The sequence below is a fragment of the Hyla sarda genome, chromosome 4 (assembly GCF_029499605.1).
Source record: "Hyla sarda isolate aHylSar1 chromosome 4, aHylSar1.hap1, whole genome shotgun sequence".
NCBI classification, from domain to species: domain Eukaryota; kingdom Metazoa; phylum Chordata; class Amphibia; order Anura; family Hylidae; genus Hyla; species Hyla sarda.
This window is the reverse complement of record NC_079192.1, coordinates 29,342,191-29,362,067: the sequence shown is the minus strand read 5'-3', so window position 1 is coordinate 29,362,067 and position 19,877 is coordinate 29,342,191. Positions and strand designations below refer to the sequence as shown.

General features: G+C 43.2%; 1 protein-coding gene across 1 annotated transcript in view; it reads right to left on the bottom strand.

Annotated features, from left to right (window-relative positions):
- Positions 1-867: 867 nt before the first annotated feature.
- The window catches only part of RLN3 (relaxin 3), a 21,149-nt gene continuing 2,139 nt past the window's right edge, over positions 868-19,877 (bottom strand). Inside the window, exon 2 of the mRNA XM_056570273.1 lies at positions 868-1,416. Within this exon, the coding sequence (XP_056426248.1) occupies positions 1,136-1,416 (281 nt within the window). The 3' untranslated portion in view covers positions 868-1,135. The remainder of the gene's footprint in view (positions 1,417-19,877) is intronic.

The following is a 19,877-nucleotide window of genomic DNA, read 5'->3' as shown; positions in this document are numbered from 1 at the left end:
TGGCCTCCATCAAGTAAATGAGGGTCTATGACTAGGTCTAGGACTCTCTTGGCCTCCATCAAGTAAATGAGGGTCTATGACTAGGTCTAGGACTCTCTTGGCCTCCATCAAGTAAATGAGGGTCTATGACTAGGTCTAGGACTTTTTTGGCCTCTCTCAAGTGAAGGTCTATGACTAGGTCTAGGACTCTCTTGGCCTCCATCAAGGGACTGAGGGCCTATGAGTAGGACTTTTTGGCCTCCATCAAGTGAATAAGGGTTTATGAGTAGGCCTCTCTTTGGCCTCCATCAAGTGAATGAGGTCTATGCTAGGACTATGACTATCTTGGCCTCTGTCAAGTGTGTGAGGGTCTATGACTAGAACTAGGACTATCTTGGCCTCCATTAAGTGAATAAGGGTCTATGACTAGGTCTAGGATGTCCACAGGAATTGCAAACAGGAGACAACTGGAGGCTACCATCTGTACAGAGTTAGTGGCCCACCAAACTACTCGTACTCTCTTAGGAATTTGTTCCATAATCATTTTGGATAAGTAATACTGTACTTGGTAGAGATGGTAAGCCAGCATGGTGCACTACACTCTCTCATGTTACTGGCACCCTGTATATTGCCTTATCTGTGTGCAACTATAATACTAAGCAGCTACCCCCCTCATGAGTAGTAGACGTGTGAGTGGTTGTTCATCAGTATTTTGCCCCTGTGCGACCTCCCTTTATATAGCATTGTAGCTGATCTGCATCATAATGGGAATAGGTGTCTGACCTGCCCTTGTATCAGTAACCAGTAAATGGCCTTTTTTCTGTGTTTTTTTTAATTTATTTTTTTATTTATGTCCCTTTTTTCCGTGTTTTTTTTCTATAATGGTAGAGACAGTCAGATGCTTCTAGAACATTTCTGCATTGCTCTTTTTTATTATTATTTGTATGGTAAAATAGCTTATAGGTTTTCACAGTTTCCAAACATAGTGGAATAATATACAAATAAATAACACACTGGTATATGTCACATATGTGATTGGACACAGCCCACTAGGGGCTCAGAACAGTACATTGATCATACACTCTGTACACATGTGTGATCCGACCCTCTCTAATCCGGGAAGTAGGGGTTCCAGGATAGGGAACAATGTCCAGTCTCAGCAAAGGGAGCTAATCTGACTTTTACTACATCCCCATTTGCAGCAGGTGTTGGACAAGCCCAGTGCTGCCTCTCTTCCTCGCCGTTCCACCGCCCTTACGGTGTCCTCCGGTGCTCCATGTCTGTTCCCAGTGGGGTCTCTCCAAGTCTGAGGAGATCCATAGTCCATGATTTCACTGTTGTGGGGCCGTGGATTGGCAGCCCATTCGCTAAAAAGTTCTTCTTCGTCTGAATCTATGTCTGTGGGTCCAAGGTTCCCGAAAAGATCTGCAGGGTCCCCTAAAAAAAAAATCCAAATACGCTGTTATCATATAAGCATAAAAAAAAGCATTTCAAGTCATTCAAAAACAAGCAACAACACACAGTCAGGTCTCTGCTTACGAGAGGCAGACATTTGGGCACTACCGAACGAAGTCGAGATGAGATAACATCATCTCTGGTGTCTAATCTAGAATCAACCTACAGTCATTGGGGGAGATTTATCAAAACCTGCCCAGAGGAAATGTTGCCCAGTTGCCCATAGCAACCAATCAACTTCCTTCTTTCATTTTTAACAAGGCCTCTGCAAAATGAAAGAAGCGATCTGATTGGTTGCTATGGGCAACTGGCCAACTTTTCCTCTGGACAGGTTTTGATAAATTTTGATGAATCTCCCCCATTGTGTATATATATATATATTTTTTAACTTTTGGCGGTATATAACGGTATTTCCTAGCGCCCCCCCCCCCCATATTAAAGGAGTAGTCCAGTGGTGACTCAGTGGTGAGCAACTTATCCCCTATCCTAAGGATAGGGGATAAGTTGCAGATTGCGGGGGGTCCGACCGCTGGGGCCCCCTGCGATCTCCTGTACGGAGCCCCGACAGCCCGCGGGAAGGGGGCGTGTCGACCTCCGCACGAGGCGGCGGCCGACACGCCCCCTCAATACAACTCTATGGCAGAGCCGAAGCGCTATCACAAGGCCACAGCGATGTTCCGCCTCGGCCGGTGATAGGCTGAGCCCACTGTCATGTAAGAAGACGGCTTTTTACATGACAGTGGGCTCAGCCTATCACCGTCCGAGGCGGAACATCGCTGCGGCCGGTGATAGGCTGACGGCTGTCCGACGTTCCCGTCCCCAGGAAACAAGTGAGGCCGGTACCGGACCAACGGGAGGTGAGTTAAAGTTTATTTTGTTTATTTTTTGCAGCCCGGGCATAGGGATACGGCACAGTATAGAGCAGTGGTCTCCTTGGAGACCACTGGTATAGAGTATCAGCGCCGGCGGCCGCAACAAACAGGACGAGGAGGGCAGCGCCTGCGGATGACATGTGAGTAGTACCCTGATGGGGACAGCGCAGCGCTGTGCTAATAATTAATTGGGGGGGGGGGCAGAACAGCGCTCGCAGGTCACATAGGATTAGTTCCCCGATGTGGGGACAGGGCAGCACTGGGCTGATTCATTCATTCCCAAGGGGGAGGGGCCAAACCGGTATTGCAGTATGGATTAAAATTCATATCGTGCAGCACCAAAATTTTGGTATGAACCGGTATATCGCCCAGCCCTAGTGTATATATATATATATATATATATACTAGGCTTCCTAGAGGTGGCTTCCTCTGGGTACTAGGATTTCCTCCCACATACCACATACATGCTGAGGTAAATTTCTGGGCCAAAGTAAGGTTCCTTGGAAAAATCCTTTCCTTGGCCTCCACCTTTTCTTCTCCAAGATGGACCACAACATAGGAGAGGTCATAAATATAGATGAAAATTGCCCCTTTGGGCCATTATTTATAGTGTACCTGTCAAAATAATGCTCCTATATGTTACTCACTGGGTCATGCAGTGTCCAGCTTCTGTATTTAGCTCACAAATCCCTCTGTTCTGCTGCTCACTCATTCTGACATCCACTGCTCAGGAAGGGGTGTGTCCTAGGCAAGCACTGAGCCCGCCCTAACTCACCATGAATTCACTTCCTCCCTGAGTCTGCTGTGCTGGGTCTCTTCATCCAATCACTGCAGGCTGCTCTGTAACCCACTCTGCTCTGTTTTCATGCTGCAGTTTGATAGGACAGGAGTGAGCACAGAGGAGTGCTAGTCCCGTCTTCCCTTCCTGGACTTTGTCCCTGCCTGTGCTTCAGATGGGACAAAGATGATGCTGCAGCCGGACATGATTATATTCTGGATTGTGTGGGGACCCCCTAGTGGTGTTTTTTTTTTTTTTATAAGCCATGATTTCTATAAAAAGGAGATTTTTATTAACTATATTAGATTTAATAGATTTCATAGTTTTTGAATCTGACAGCGCCTATTTAAAACTTTATTGGACAGTACCATATGGTGCTCAAGTAACTGAGCCGTACAGTGCCTGAATAAATAATCAGGCCCTGGGTTACCAAATCTTTTTTAGGTAATACATACTCGCCAGATAGTGCTGTAAAAATGTCTAAATTAGCAGAGGGCAGGATGGTGCACACTCCTAGATGGTGAAGCAATTGCCTCAGTGGGCCTTCCTATTAGAGATGAGCGAACTTACAGTAAATTCGATTCGTCACAAACTTCTCGGCTCGGCAGTTGATGACTTATCCTGCATAAATTAGTTCAGCTTTCAGGTGCTCTGGTGGGCTGGAAAAGGTGGATACATTCCTAGGAAAGAGTCTCCTAGGACTGTATCCACCTTTTCCAGCCCACCGGAGCACCGGAAAGCTGAACTAATTTATGCAGGAAAAGACATCAACTGCCGAGCCGAGAAGTTCGTGACGAATCGAATTTACTGTAAGTTCGCTCATCTCTACTTCCTATCATACAGCCTGGAATGGTGCCATACAGTGCACAAATAACATAGCCATACAATGGCAAAAGTATTTAGACCCCGGGCTCTCCCAAAAAGATGCATGGAAGGCACATGCCAACCCCCCTCTGTGCATGTTAAGAGCCGAGGCGCTGAGTAGGGGTTCCCAGCGGCTGGACCCCCCCCCATGATCAAACACCAATCCTCTATCCCTTAGATAGTGGATAAAGACTTAAAAAGCAGAGATCCCCTTAGAGAAAAATAAAATAAAAAAGAGTAAAAATGCTGTCATACGGCCTCAAAACTGGACAAAAATACATAGTGTGAACATTGCCCAAATGCTGGGAAATTCTGAATGTGCGTTCTTGCAGGAAGTTTATCCATTATTATTTCTAGTTCCTGAATACGATCTCGAAAATCCTTCATATTTCTGACTGCTAGTCTCTAACCCCCTCCTTTTTGTTTTAGGTGGTTTCCTCTTCACCAGGTTCTTATCATGTGTCATTCTCGCTTTTATCTTTTCTCTTTCCCGCAAAATACATTACATCAGAGTGAATACGAAGGGCAATGACAAATCCGAAACTCCAACCTGTACAGATAAGCTTTCTCCTGGTGGGATCTCCCCTTACAACAGTAAAGATGTGCATAGAAGAGGAATATAGACCTACTACAACCACCATTGTGTAACTACATGAGTACATGGGAAATACCGGTAGTATATAGGGAGCAGTATTATAGTAGTTATATTCTTGTATATATAGGAGCAGTATTATAGTAGTTATATTCTTGTATATAGGAGCAGTATTATAGTAGTTATATTCTTGTATATAGGAGCAGTATTATAGTAGTTATATTCTTGTATATAGGAGCAGTATTATAGTAGTTCTATTATTGTACATAGGAGCAGTATTATAGTAGTTATATTCTTGTATATAGGAGCAGTATTATAGTAGTTATATTCTTGTATATAGGGGCAGTATTATAGTAGTTATATTCTTGTATATAGGAGGCAGTATTATAGTAGTTATATTCTTGTATATAGGAGCAGTATTATAGTAATTATATTCTTGTATATAGGAGACAGTATTATAGTAGTTATATTCTTGTATATAGGAGACAGTATTATAGTAGTTATATTCTTGTATATAGGAGGCAGTATTATAGTAGTTATATTCTTGTATATAGGAGGCAGTATTATAGTAGTTATATTCTTGTATATAGGAGGCAGTATTATAGAAGTTATATTCTTGTATATAGGAGCAGTATTATAGTAGTTATATTCTTGTATATAGGAGCAGTATTATAGTAGTTATATTCTTGTATATAGGAGCAGTATTATAGTAGTTATATTCTTGTATATAGGAGCAGTATTATAGTAGTTATATTCTTGTATATAGGAGCAGTATTATAGTAGTTATATTCTTGTATATAGGAGCAGTATTATAGTAGTTATATTCTTGTATATAGGAGGCAGTATTATAGTACTTATATTCTTGTATATAGGAGCAGTATTATAATAGATATATTCTTGTATATAGGAGCCAGTATTATAGTAGTTATATTCTTGTATATAGGGAGCAGTATTATAGTAGTTATATTCTTGTACATAAGAGGCAGTATTATAGTAGTTATATTCTTGTATATAGGAGCAGTATTATAGTAGTTATATTCTTGTATATAGGGGCAGTATTATAGTAGTTATATTCTTGTATATAGGGGCAGTATTATAGTAGTTATATTCTTGTATATAGGGGCAGTATTATAGTAGTTATATTCTTGTATATAGGGGCAGTATTAAAGTAGTTATATTCTTGTATATAGGGGCGGTATTATAGTAGTTATATTCTTGTATATAGGGGCAGTATTATAGTAGTTATATTCTTGTATATAGGAGCAGTATTATAGTAGTTATATTCTTGTATATAGGAGCAGTATTATAGTAGTTATATTCTTGTATATAGGAGCAGTATTATAGTAGTTATATTCTTGTATATAGGAGGCAGTATTATAGTAGTTATATTCTTGTATATAGGAGCAGTATTATAGTAGTTATATTCTTGTATATAGGAGCAGTATTATAGTAGTTATATTCTTGTATATAGGAGGCAGTATTATAGTTGTTATATTCTTGTAATTAGGGAGCAGTTTTATAGTAGTTATATTCTTGTATATAAGAGCAGTATTATAGTAGTTATATTCTTGTATATAGGAGCAGTATTATAGTAGTTACATTCTTGTATATAGGAGGCAGTATTATAGTAGTTATATTCTTGTATATAGGGCAGTATTATAGTAGTTATAGTCTTGTACATAGGAGCAGTATTATAGTATTCATATTCTTGTATATAGGAGCAGTATTATAGTAGTTATATTCTTGTATATAGGAGCAGTATTATAGTAGTTGTCACGATGCCGGCTGGCAGGTAGTGGACCCTCTGTGCCAGAGAGGGATTGGCGTGGACCGTGCTAGTGGACCGGTTCTAAGCCACTACTGGTTTTCACCAGAGCCCGCCGCAAAGCGGGATGGTCTTGCTGCGGCGGTAGTGACCAGGTCGTATCCACTAGCAACGGCTCACCTCTCTGGCTGCTGAAGATAGGCGCGGTACAAGGGAGTAGGCAGAAGCAAGGTCGGACGTAGCAGAAGGTCGGGGCAGGCAGCAAGGATCGTAGTCAGGGGCAACGGCAGAAGGTCTGGAAACACTGGCAAGGGACACACAGGGAACGCTTTCACTGGCACTAAGGCAACAAGATCCGGCAAGGGAGTGCAAGGGAAGTGAGGTAATATAGGGAGTGCACAGGTGATAACTCTAATTGGAACCACTGCGCCAATCAGCGGCGCAGTGGCCCTTTAAATCGCAGAGACCCGGCGCGCGCGCGCCCTAGGGAGCGGGGCCGCGCGCGCCGGGACAGAACAGACGGGGAGCGAGTCAGGTAGGAGAGCCGGGGTGCGCATCGCGAGCGGGCGCTACCCGCATCGCGAATCGCATCCCGGCTAGCAGCAGGATCGCAGCGCCCCGGGTCAGAGGACGTGACCGGGGCGCTGCAGCGGAGGAGGTGAAGCGAGCGCTCCGGGGAGGAGCGGGAACCCGGAGCGCTCGGCGTAACAGTACCCCCCCCCTTGGGTCTCCCCCTCTTCTTGGAGCCTGAGAACCTGAGGAGCAGACTTTTGTCAAGGATGTTGTCCTCAGGTTCCCAGGATCTCTCTTCAGGACCACAACCCTCCCAGTCTACTAAAAAAAAATTTTTTCCTCTGACCTTTTTGGCAGCCAAAATCTCCTTGACCGAGAAGACGTCCGAGGAGCCGGAAACAGGAGTGGGAGGAACAGATTTGGGAGAAAAACGGTTGAGGATGAGTGGTTTGAGAAGAGAGACGTGAAAGGCATTAGGGATACGAAGAGAAGGAGGAAGAAGAAGTTTATAAGAGACAGGATTAATTTGACACAGAATTTTGAAAGGACCAAGATAGCGTGGTCCCAACTTGTAGCTAGGGACACGGAAGCGGACATATTTAGCGGAGAGCCATACCTTGTCTCCAGGGGAAAAAACGGGGGGAGCTCTTCTTTTCTTATCCGCGAACCTCTTCATGCGTGAAGAAGCCTGTAAGAGAGAATTTTGGGTCTCTCTCCATATAATGGAAAGGTCACGAGAAATTTCATCCACAGCGGGCAGACCAGAGGGCAAGGGGGTAGGGAGGGGGGGAAGAGGGTGACGGCCGTACACCACGAAAAATGGGGATTTGGAGGAAGATTCAGAGACCCTGAAGTTATACGAGAATTCGGCCCATGGAAGGAGATCTGCCCAGTCATCCTGGCGGGAGGAAACAAAATGTCGCAAATAATCACCCAGGATCTGGTTAATTCTTTCTACTTGTCCATTGGACTGGGGATGATATGCAGAGGAAAAATTTAATTTAATCTTGAGTTGTTTACAGAGAGCTCTCCAGAATTTAGACACGAATTGGACCCCTCTATCCGAGACAATCTGCGTAGGCAACCCGTGAAGACGAAAAATGTGTACAAAAAATTGTTTAGCCAACTGAGGCGCAGAAGGAAGACCAGGAAGAGGAATGAAATGTGCCATTTTGGAGAATCGATCAACGACCACCCAAATAACGGTGTTGCCACGGGAAGGGGGTAAATCAGTAATAAAATCCATACCAATCAGAGACCAAGGCTGTTCGGGGACAGGCAGAGGATGAAGAAAACCAGCGGGCTTCTGGCGAGGAGTCTTATCCCGGGCACAGATAGTGCAGGCTCGCACAAAGTCCCCAACATCCGTCTCCAGAGTTGGCCACCAATAGAAGCGGGAGATGAGTTGCACAGATTTCTTGATGCCCGCATGACCTGCGAGATGGGAGGAGTGACCCCATTTGAGGATTCCGAGGCGTTGGCGTGGAGAAACAAAGGTCTTTCCTGGAGGAGTCTGTCTGATGGAGGCAGGAGAAGTGGAGATCAGGCAGTCAGGTGGAATGATGTGTTGCGGAGGGAGATCAACTTCTGAGGCATCCGAGGAACGAGAGAGAGCATCGGCTCTAATGTTCTTATCGGCAGGACGAAAGTGAATCTCAAAATTAAATCGGGCAAAGAACAGAGACCACCGGGCCTGGCGAGGATTCAGCCGTTGGGCCGACTGGAGGTAGGAGAGGTTCTTGTGGTCGGTGTAGATAATAACAGGAAATCTTGATCCCTCCAGCAGATGCCTCCATTCCTCAAGTGCTAATTTAATGGCTAGAAGTTCTCGATCCCCGATGGAGTAGTTCCTCTCCGCTGGAGAGAAGGTCCTAGAGAAAAAACCACAAGTGACAGCATGCCCGGAAGGATTTTTTTGTAGAAGAACAGCTCCAGCTCCTACTGAGGAGGCATCAACCTCCAATAGGAAGGGTTTGGAAGGGTCAGGTCTGGAGAGCACGGGAGCCGAAGAAAAGGCAGACTTGAGTTGTTTAAAGGAGTCTTCTGCTTGAGGAGGCCAGGACTTGGGATCAGCATTTTTCTTGGTTAAAGCCACGATAGGAGCCACAATGGTAGAAAAATGTGGAATAAATTGCCTGTAATAATTGGCGAACCCCAAAAAGCGTTGGATAGCACGGAGTCCGGAGGGGCGTGGCCAATTTAAGACGGCAGAGAGTTTGTCTGGATCCATCTGTAGTCCCTGGCCAGAGACCAAATATCCTAGAAAAGGAAGAGATTGGCATTCAAACAGACATTTCTCAATTTTGGCATAGAGTTGGTTGTCACGAAGTCTCTGAAGAACCATACGGACATGCCGGCGGTGTTCCTCTAGATTGGCAGAAAAAATTAGGATATCGTCCAGATATACCACAACACAGGAGTATAATAGATCACGAAAAATTTCATTGACAAAGTCTTGGAAGACGGCAGGGGCATTGCACAGTCCAAAGGGCATGACCAGATACTCAAAGTGTCCATCTCTGGTGTTAAATGCCGTTTTCCACTCGTCCCCCTCTCTGATGCGGATGAGGTTATAGGCGCCTCTTAAGTCCAATTTAGTGAAGATGTGGGCACCTTGGAGGCGATCAAAGAGTTCAGAGATGAGGGGTAAGGGGTAGCGGTTCTTAACCGTGATTTTATTAAGACCGCGGTAGTCAATGCAAGGACGTAGGGAGCCATCTTTTTTGGAGACAAAGAAAAATCCGGCTCCGGCAGGAGAGGAGGATTTACGGATAAAGCCCCTTTTTAGATTCTCCTGGACGTATTCGGACATGGCAAGAGTCTCTGGGGCAGAGAGAGGATAAATTCTGCCCCGGGGTGGAGTAGTACCCGGGAGGAGGTCGATAGGGCAATCATAAGGCCTGTGAGGAGGTAGAGTCTCAGCTTGTTTTCTGCAGAAAACATCCGCGAAGTCCATATAGGCCTTGGGGAGACCGGTTACTGGAGGAACCACAGAGTTACGGCAAGGGTTACTGGGAAGCGGTTTTAGACAGTTCTTGGAACAAGAGGACCCCCAACTCTTGATCTCCCCAGTGGACCAATCCAGGGTTGGGGAATGAAGTTGAAGCCAGGGAAGTCCAAGGAGAATCTCCGAGGTGCAATTGGGGAGGACCAAAAGTTCAATCCTCTCATGATGAGATCCGATGCTCATAAGAAGGGGCTCCGTGCGGAAACGTATGGTACAGTCCAATCTTTCATTATTTACACAATTGATGTAGAGGGGTCTGGCGAGACTGGTCACTGGGATGTTGAACCTGTTGACGAGAGAGGCCAAAATAAAATTTCCTGCAGAACCAGAGTCCAAGAAGGCCACTGTAGAGAAGGAGAAGGCAGAAGCAGACATCCGCACAGGCACAGTAAGACGTGGAGAAGCAGAGTAGACATCAAGGACTGTCACACCTTTGTGCGGAGTCAGCGTACGTCTTTCCAGGCGGGGAGGACGGATAGGACAATCCCTCAGGAAGTGTTCGGTACTAGCACAGTACAGGCAGAGGTTCTCCATACGGCGTCGTGTCCTCTCTTGAGGTGTCAGGCGAGACCGGTCGACCTGCATAGCCTCCACGGCGGGAGGCACAGGAACAGATTGCAGGGGACCAGAGGAGAGAGGAGCCGAGGAGACGAAACGCCTCGTGCGAACAGAGTCCATATCTTGGCGGAGTTCCTGACGCCTTTCAGAAAAACGCATGTCAATGCGAGTGGCTAGGTGAATAAGTTCATGTAGATTAGCAGGAATTTCTCGTGCGGCCAGAACATCTTTAATGTTGCTGGATAGGCCTTTTTTGAAGGTCGCGCAGAGGGCCTCATTATTCCAGGACAATTCTGAAGCAAGTGTACGGAATTGTACGGCATACTCGCCAACGGAAGAATTACCCTGGACCAGGTTCAACAGGGCAGTCTCAGCAGAAGAGGCTCGGGCAGGTTCCTCAAAGACACTTCGGATTTCCGAGAAGAAGGAGTGTACTGAGGCAGTGACGGGGTCATTGCGGTCCCAGAGCGGTGTGGCCCATGACAGGGCTTTTCCGGACAGAAGACTGACTACGAAAGCCACCTTAGACCTTTCAGTGGGAAACAGGTCCGACATCATCTCCAGATGCAGGGAACATTGGGAAAGGAAGCCACGGCAAAACTTAGAGTCCCCATCAAACTTATCCGGCAAGGATAAGCGTATCCCAGGAGCGGCCACTCGCTGCGGAGGAGGTGCAGGAGCTGGCGGAGGAGATGACTGCTGAAGCTGTGGTAGCAACTGTTGTAGCATAACGGTCAGTTGAGACAGCTGTTGGCCTTGTTGCGCAATCTGTTGTGACTGCTGGGCGACCACCGTGGTGAGGTCAGCGACAACTGGCAGAGGAACTTCAGCGGGATCCATGGCCGGATCTACTGTCACGATGCCGGCTGGCAGGTAGTGGACCCTCTGTGCCAGAGAGGGATTGGCGTGGACCGTGCTAGTGGACCGGTTCTAAGCCACTACTGGTTTTCACCAGAGCCCGCCGCAAAGCGGGATGGTCTTGCTGCGGCGGTAGTGACCAGGTCGTATCCACTAGCAACGGCTCACCTCTCTGGCTGCTGAAGATAGGCGCGGTACAAGGGAGTAGGCAGAAGCAAGGTCGGACGTAGCAGAAGGTCGGGGCAGGCAGCAAGGATCGTAGTCAGGGGCAACGGCAGAAGGTCTGGAAACACTGGCAAGGGACACACAGGGAACGCTTTCACTGGCACTAAGGCAACAAGATCCGGCAAGGGAGTGCAAGGGAAGTGAGGTAATATAGGGAGTGCACAGGTGATAACTCTAATTGGAACCACTGCGCCAATCAGCGGCGCAGTGGCCCTTTAAATCGCAGAGACCCGGCGCGCGCGCGCCCTAGGGAGCGGGGCCGCGCGCGCCGGGACAGAACAGACGGGGAGCGAGTCAGGTAGGAGAGCCGGGGTGCGCATCGCGAGCGGGCGCTACCCGCATCGCGAATCGCATCCCGGCTAGCAGCAGGATCGCAGCGCCCCGGGTCAGAGGACGTGACCGGGGCGCTGCAGCGGAGGAGGTGAAGCGAGCGCTCCGGGGAGGAGCGGGAACCCGGAGCGCTCGGCGTAACAGTAGTTATATTCTTGTATACAGGAGGCAGTATTATAGTAGTTATATTCTTGTATATAGGAGCAGTATTATAGTAGTTATATTCTTGTATATAGGAGCAGTATTATAGTAGTTATATTCTTGTATATAGGAGGCAGTATTATAGTAGTTATATTCTTGTAATTAGGGAGCAGTTTTATAGTAGTTATATTCTTGTATATAGAAGACAGTATTATAGTAGTTATATTCTTGTATATAGGAGCAGTATTATAGTAGTTATATTCTTGTATATAGGAGGCAGTATTATAGTAGTTATATTCTTGTATATAGGAGGCAGTATTATAGTAGTTATATTCTTGTATATAGGAAGCAGTATTATAGTAGTTATATTCTTGTATATAGGAGGCAGTATTATAGTAGTTATATTCTTGTACATAGGAGCAGTATTATAGTAGTTATATTCTTGTATATATAGGAGCAGTATTATAGTAGTTATATTCTTGTATATAGGAGGCAGTATTATAGTAGTTATATTCTTGTAATTAGGGAGCAGTTTTATAGTACATATAATACTACTGTAGTAGTTGATGATGATTAAGATACTCAACTTTTTTGCAGTTCCTTTGCCCCGCTGTGTTACATTAGTCATTATGGGGTGCCAGTAAGCATGGGAAACAGCTCCTACAAAGGAACATGAAGCATGATGGGAGTAACAGTCTTTAGCATGGGACTACAGGTGGACCAGCTCAGATCAGCAGGAAATTACTATTGGATAATAACTCAAATATCACATATAAAGAATCTCTTAGTTTGAGCTCATACTGAGGTCACATGAGAGCGGACAGCAAGTGGTTAATAACCACACGAAAGCGCAGGAAGTCACTGCGCTGCCTACACCTCACTCATGTTCATTAGAACAAACAGAACGTACAAAATAAATAGATAGAAAGATAAAAAAAAAAAAAGTAGCAGTGGAAATTTTGTGAAAAAATGCTGCAAGATTTTATTTTAATCCCTCATGTGCAAAGCCTGTTTAGTTGGCAAAAAGCCATCACAGATCAAAACCTTGGTATTCCCCAGTAGAGGCCATAATAGATGGTCAAATCATGTCTCCCAAACAGAATGCAGAACTACAAGTCTCAGCATGGATTGTAGCTTTGCAGCAGTTGGAGCAGCACAGTGTTCTCTGTATTTCTGGGCGGACGAAGTTTATGGGTACGCTGTGATGTACCCATAGACTTCCATTATGTCACTTCTGGCTACATTTTGTCCTCGGTATGCTTGGCTCCAATTGTTTTGTGGTAAAAAAAAAGTTCTGCATCCTACGTTTTTCTGTACCACAAAAAACGTATATGAACGTATATGTTTTTCCCCCCCATATATGTGTATTAGTGGCGTATGGTGGGGTGTAGGCTTTTGTGTGTGGATATGTTTAAAACGTAAAATCTTTAATGGTTCTACAGTTTTTCATAGCTACAAAAAGAATAAAAAGTATACTGTACATTTAAAATGTTTGCACATTTAGGGACTATTCAAAGATATCTCTTTTCATACTGCTTAGTTTCATACTGCTTAGTTACAGCCCTTAGTTACAAAAACAAAAAGTATACGATAAAAACGTATGCAAATGTATACAATCGTACCCAAAGTATACCATAACAATGTATGCAACACTCAGCCGAATCGGTCTTGTTTTGGTACATAGGTTTGAGGTCAGGCGTATGTGTGGTACTGATGTGAATGCAACCTAAAATCACATATTTATTTATTTAAATAGATATATTCGGGGGAATTTAGCGTTATTTTATCAAGTTATTTTTCTTCTCTCCAATGTTTTGCATAAACAGCTTAGATTTTAAAGGAGTACTGCAGTATTGAAAAACGTATCCCCTATCCTAAGGATAGGGGGATGAGTTTCAGATCGCGGGGGGTCCGATCACAGGGACCCCCCCCCCCCCCCCCCCGCGATCTCCCATACGCGGCCCCGGCAGTCAGCGGGAAGGGGGCGTGTTGTTGAAGCGGCAGCTAACACGCCCCCATTTTAGGAACTGTCCAGAGTTGGAGAAAATCCCCATAGCAAACATATGCTGCTCTGGACAGTTCCTAAAATGGACAGAGATGTCAGCAGAGAGCACTGTGCTCGTGATGTCAGCAGAGAGCTCTGTGTTTCAAAAAGAAAAGAATTTCCGCTTTAGTATTCAGCAGCTAATAAGTACTGGAAGGATTAAGGTTTTTTAATAGAAGTTATTTACAAATCTGTTTGACTTTCTGGCACCAGTTGATTTAAAAAAAACAAAGTTCTCCACCGGAGTACCCCTTTAAGTTTTTCAATACTGGAGTACTCCTTTAACCCCTAGATGACGCTGGCCATACAGGTACGCCCTGGTTGGGGTGGAAGTATGAAGCGCACTGACAAGCTGAACATGCTTCATACCCGGTAAGTCTAATTGCTAATGCTGGGCATCAGCGAACTCAGCATTGCCTGGTATTAACCCTTCAGATGCTGCAAAGTGGATTGCAGAACCTAAAGTGGTTATAATGCAGTTGCAGGGCCTTTGGTGGGACTGATCAGGACCCCAGCGACGCGGTTGCAGGGTCCTGATCAGTCTCCATGCTGGAGGGTCCCTACCTGCCTCCAAGCCGTCCAATCTTTTCTTTTTTTTTCCAGTCTTGCTTCTGCAGGCTAGAGAAGCAGAGTACCAATAACACTGATAAATACTTTGCTATTGCATAGCATTGAACAGTGTATGCAATGGAATGATTACATGTAATAGTCCTCTATGGGGACTAAGAAATAGTAAAACAAAATTTGAAAGTGTTAACAAATGAGAATAAGCCCCTTTCCCTAATAAAAGTCTGAATGACCCCCCCCCCCCCTTTCTTCCATTTTTCAAAGAAAATCATATAAACAAAATTAAACATATGTGGTATCGCCGCATGCGGAAATGTTAGAATATAGCGTTCATAAAGCCGCACCGTTAATAGCGTAAATGTAAAAATAAAACAAAGTCCAGAATTGCTGATTTTTGGGCACATCATATTTCAGAAAAAAATTATTAAATTATTATTAAAAAAAGCCCCATTAAAACAAAAATGGTATCGATAAAAACTACAGATCACACTGCAAAAAATGAGCCATCAAACATTCCCGTATACAGAAAAATAACAAAAATATAGGGGTCAGAAGAGGACAATTTTAAGCATACGGATTTTCTTACAAAAAGTTATAGGGGGAGATTTATCAAAACCTGTCCAGAGGAACAGTTGCTGAGTTGCCCATAGCAACCAATCAGATCGCTTCTTTCATTTCTCAGAGGCCTTTTTAAAAATGAAAGTAGCGATCTGATTGGTTGCTATCGGCAACTCAGCAACTTTTCCTCTGGACAGGTTTTGATAAATCTCCCCCATAGTGTTCATATAACAGGACCATATTATACCCAAATAATGTATATATAACAGGACCCTATTATACCCAAATAATGTATATATAACAGGACCATATTATACCCAAATAATGTATAAATAACAGGACCATATTATACCCAAATAATGTATATATAACAGGACCATATTATACCCAAATAATGTATATATAACAGGACCATATTATACCCAAATAATGTATATATAACAGGACCCTATTATACCCAAATAATGTATATATAACAGGACCATATTATACCCAAATAATGTATATATAACAGGACCCTATTATACCCAAATAATGTATATATAACAGGACCATATTATACCCAAATAATGTATAAATAACAGGACCATATTATACCCAAATAATGTATATATAACAGGACCATATTATACCCAAATAATGTATATATAACAGGACCCTATTATACCCAAATAATGTATATATAACAGGACCATATTATACCCAAATAATGTATATATAACAGGACCCTATTATACCCAAATAATGTATATATAACAGGACCATATTATACCCAAATAATGTATAAATAACAGGACCATATTATACCCAAATAATGTATATATAACAGGACCATATTATACCCAAATAATGTATATATAACAGGACCATATTATACCCAAATAATGTATATATAACAGGACCATATTATACCCAAATAATGTATATATAACAGGACCATATTATACCCAAATAATGTATATATAACAGGACCCTATTATACCCAAATAATGTATATATAACAGGACCATATTATACCCAAATAATGTATATATAACAGGACCCTATTATACCCAAATAATGTATATATAACAGGACCCTATCATTAATACCCAAACGGGGGAGATTTATTAAAACCTGTCTAAAGGAAAAGTTGCTGAGTTGCCCATAGCAACCAATCAGATCGCTGCTTTCATTTTCTCAGAGGCATTTTTAAAAATGAAAGCAGCGATCTGATTGGTTGCTATGGGCAACTCGGCAACTTTTCCTCTGGGCAGGTTTTGATAAATCTCCCCCCATCATCTTTTAAAAAGTAGTAAAAAACTAAAACAAAACAAAACCTACATAAATAGGGTATCATTATAATCGTATGGACCTACAGAATAACGTCAATGTGTCATTTTAACCGTAAAGCGCTTTGTGTAGAAACAAAAAGTAGTGAAATTGTATTTTTTATTTTTTTTTGTCAATTTTATCCCATAAATAACTTTACCCTTGGGGAACACGAGTATTTGTGACCTTTGAGGACAGGGAACGTGGTTAGGAATGGAAGTCTATCTGACCGTGAATGTTACTCCATGTTAAAAGTCAATGAGCAACACCACCCCATAGTGTGGCGTTTCCCAACCAGTGTGCTTCCAGCCGTTGCAAAACTACAACTCCCAGCATGCCCGGACAGCCTACGGCTGTCCGGGCATGCTGGGAGTTGTAGTTTTGCAACGACTGGAGGCACACTGGTTGGCAAACGCTGCACTATAATGTGGTTTTCCTTGGTTTTGTAGTGGAGGTGAATAAGGAAATTGGGCACGTTCTAATGTAAGATTTCAGGACTTTGCACCCACAATGAGAGGCCTATCCCTACATTTTATTTCCTTCCCGTATCTGTGATACTAAGCTGTAAATCCTGAATGAAGTTGTACACAAGCCACGACGCTGCACAGAACTATACCTCCCAATATTAAATGCTACCGAGCTATTGTATCTAAGCTCATCACGTGTGATACCGACACATTTTAGTCAGATCATAGGCAATAGTTTAGAAAAGCACAAGGCGCTGCACACCCCAACCCCCCTCAACTGTATTTTTTGGCACTGACTAGTGAATACTCGTTTCACGTCTCTAATGGGGCTCACACTCTGACTTGGACACACACGCATTTTGGCTGATTTCAAAGGAAGCGGATGTTTTTTTCGAAGGAAATCTGAGATCCTAGAATATGTTCCGCACAGAACGTAGGGAGAATAAATTCTTTGGAGATTTTGTCACTAGTTGGATTATTATAATAATAATATCTCGGGACAGTGTGCCGTAAGCCTATCTCGTGTGATATTGTATCTAAGCCTATCATGTGTGATACTGTCTGCTGATCTGAAGTGTCTAACCTGTCCAATGTGTTACAGTTTTTTCTGATCTGGTGAATCTAAGCCTATCATGTCATGTAAGATACTGTCTGCTGAACTTGAGTTTCTAACCTGTATATTATGTTACAGTTTTCCCTTTTCAGATCTGGTGTATCTAACCTGTCCATTGTGTTACAGTTTTATGATCTGGTGTATCTAAGCCTATCTTGTCATGTGAGATACTGTCTGCTGAACTTGAGTATCTAACCTGTATATTGTGTTACAGTTTTTGGATCTGGTGTATCTAACCTGTCCATTGTGTTACAGTTTTCTGATCTGGTGTATCTAAGCCTATCATGTCATGTGAGATACTGTCTGCTGAACTTGAGTATCTAACCTGTATATTGTGTTACAGTTTTATGATCTGGTGTATCTATCCTGCCCAGTGTGTTATAGTTTTCTGATCTGGTGTATCTAAGCCTATCATGTCATGTGTGATATGGTCTGGCTGCTTACCTTGAGTATCTAACCTGTCTAGTGTCTTACAGTTTTCTGATCTGGAGTATCTAACCTGTCTAGTGTCTTACAGTTTTCTGATCTGGAGTATCTAACCTGTCTAGTGTCTTACAGTTTTCTGATCTGGAGTATCTAACCTGTCTAGTGTCTTAGAGTTTTCTGATCTGGAGTATCTAACCGGTCTAGTGTCTTACAGTTTTCTGATCTGGAGTATCTAACCTGTCTAGTGTCTTACAGTTTTCTAATCTGGAGTATCTAACCTGTCTAGTGTCTTACAGTTTTCTGATCTGGAGTATCTAACCTGTCTAGTGTCTTACAGTTTTCTGATCTGGAGTATCTAACCTGTCTAGTGTCTTACATTTTTCTGATCTGGAGTATCTAACCTGTCTAGTGTCTTACAGTTTTCTGATCTGGAGTATCTAACCTGTCTAGTGTCTTACAGTTTTCTGATCTGGAGTATCTAACCTGTCTAGTGTCTTACATTTTTCTGATCTGGAGTATCTAACCGGTCTAGTGTCTTACAGTTTTCTGATCTGGAGTATCTAACCGGTCTAGTGTCTTGCAGTTTTCTGATCTGGAGTATCTAACCTGTCTAGTGTCTTACATTTTTCTGAAATGGAGTATCTAACCTGTCTAGTGTCTTACAGTTTTCTGATCTGGAGTATCTAACCTGTCTAGTGTCTTACAGTTTTCTGATCTGGAGTATCTAACCTGTCTAGTGTCTTACAGTTTTCTGATCTGGAGTATCTAACCTGTCTAGTGTCTTACAGTTTTCTAATCTGGAGTATCTAACCTGTCTAGTGTCTTACAGTTTTCTGATCTGGAGTATCTAACCTGTCTAGTGTCTTACAGTTTTCTGATCTGGAGTATCTAACCTGTCTAGTGTCTTACATTTTTCTGATCTGGAGTATCTAACCTGTCTAGTGTCTTACAGTTTTCTGATCTGGAGTATCTAACCTGTCTAGTGTCTTACAGTTTTCTGATCTGGAGTATCTAACCGGTCTAGTGTCTTACAGTTTTCTGATCTGGAGTATCTAACCTGTCTAGTGTCTTACAGTTTTCTGATCTGGAGTATCTAACCTGTCTAGTGTCTTACATTTTTCTAATCTGGAGTATCTAACCTGTCTAGTGTCTTACATTTTTCTGATTTGGAGTATCTAACCTGTCTAGTGTGTTATAGTTTTGTGATCTGGTGTATCTTTGCCTATCACGTGCGATACTGTCTGCTGATCTGGGGTATCTAAGCTTGTACTGTGTGTTACTGCTTTCTGTTCTGGTTATTCTAAGCCTATATTTGTGTTACACTGTCTGCCGATCTAGATCAGCTACGCTTGTCCTGTGTGTTACTGTCTACTGATCTGGTGTATCTAAGCCTATAATCTGGGATACTATCTGCTGATTTGTAGTATCTAAGCTTGTCCTGTGTATTATTATCTCAGCTTGTCCTGGTGTATTTAAGTCTATCATGTGAGATTCTGACTGCTGATCTGGTGGATCTAAGACTGTTCTCTGTGTTACAGTCTTCTGATTCTGCGTATCTAAGCCTATTATGTGTGATACTGTCTGCTGATCTAGAGTACATAACTTGCCCAGTATGTCAGTCTTTTTGTCTGGTGTATCTAAGCCTATCTTGTGTGATGCTGGCTGCTGATCTGCAATATCTAAGCTTGTCATGTGAGTAACTGTCTTCTGTTTTGGTGTATCTAAGCCTATCATGTATGATACTGTCTACTGATCTGGAGCATCTAAGATTGTCCTATGTGTAACTGCCTTCTGTTCTGGACTATCTAAGCCTACCATGTGTGATACTGACTGTTGATCTGGAGTATCTAAGACTAACCTGTGTGCTACATTCTTCTATTCTGATGTATCTAATTCTATCATGTGTGATACCAACTGCTGATCTGGAGTATCAAACCTGTCCAGTGTGTTACAG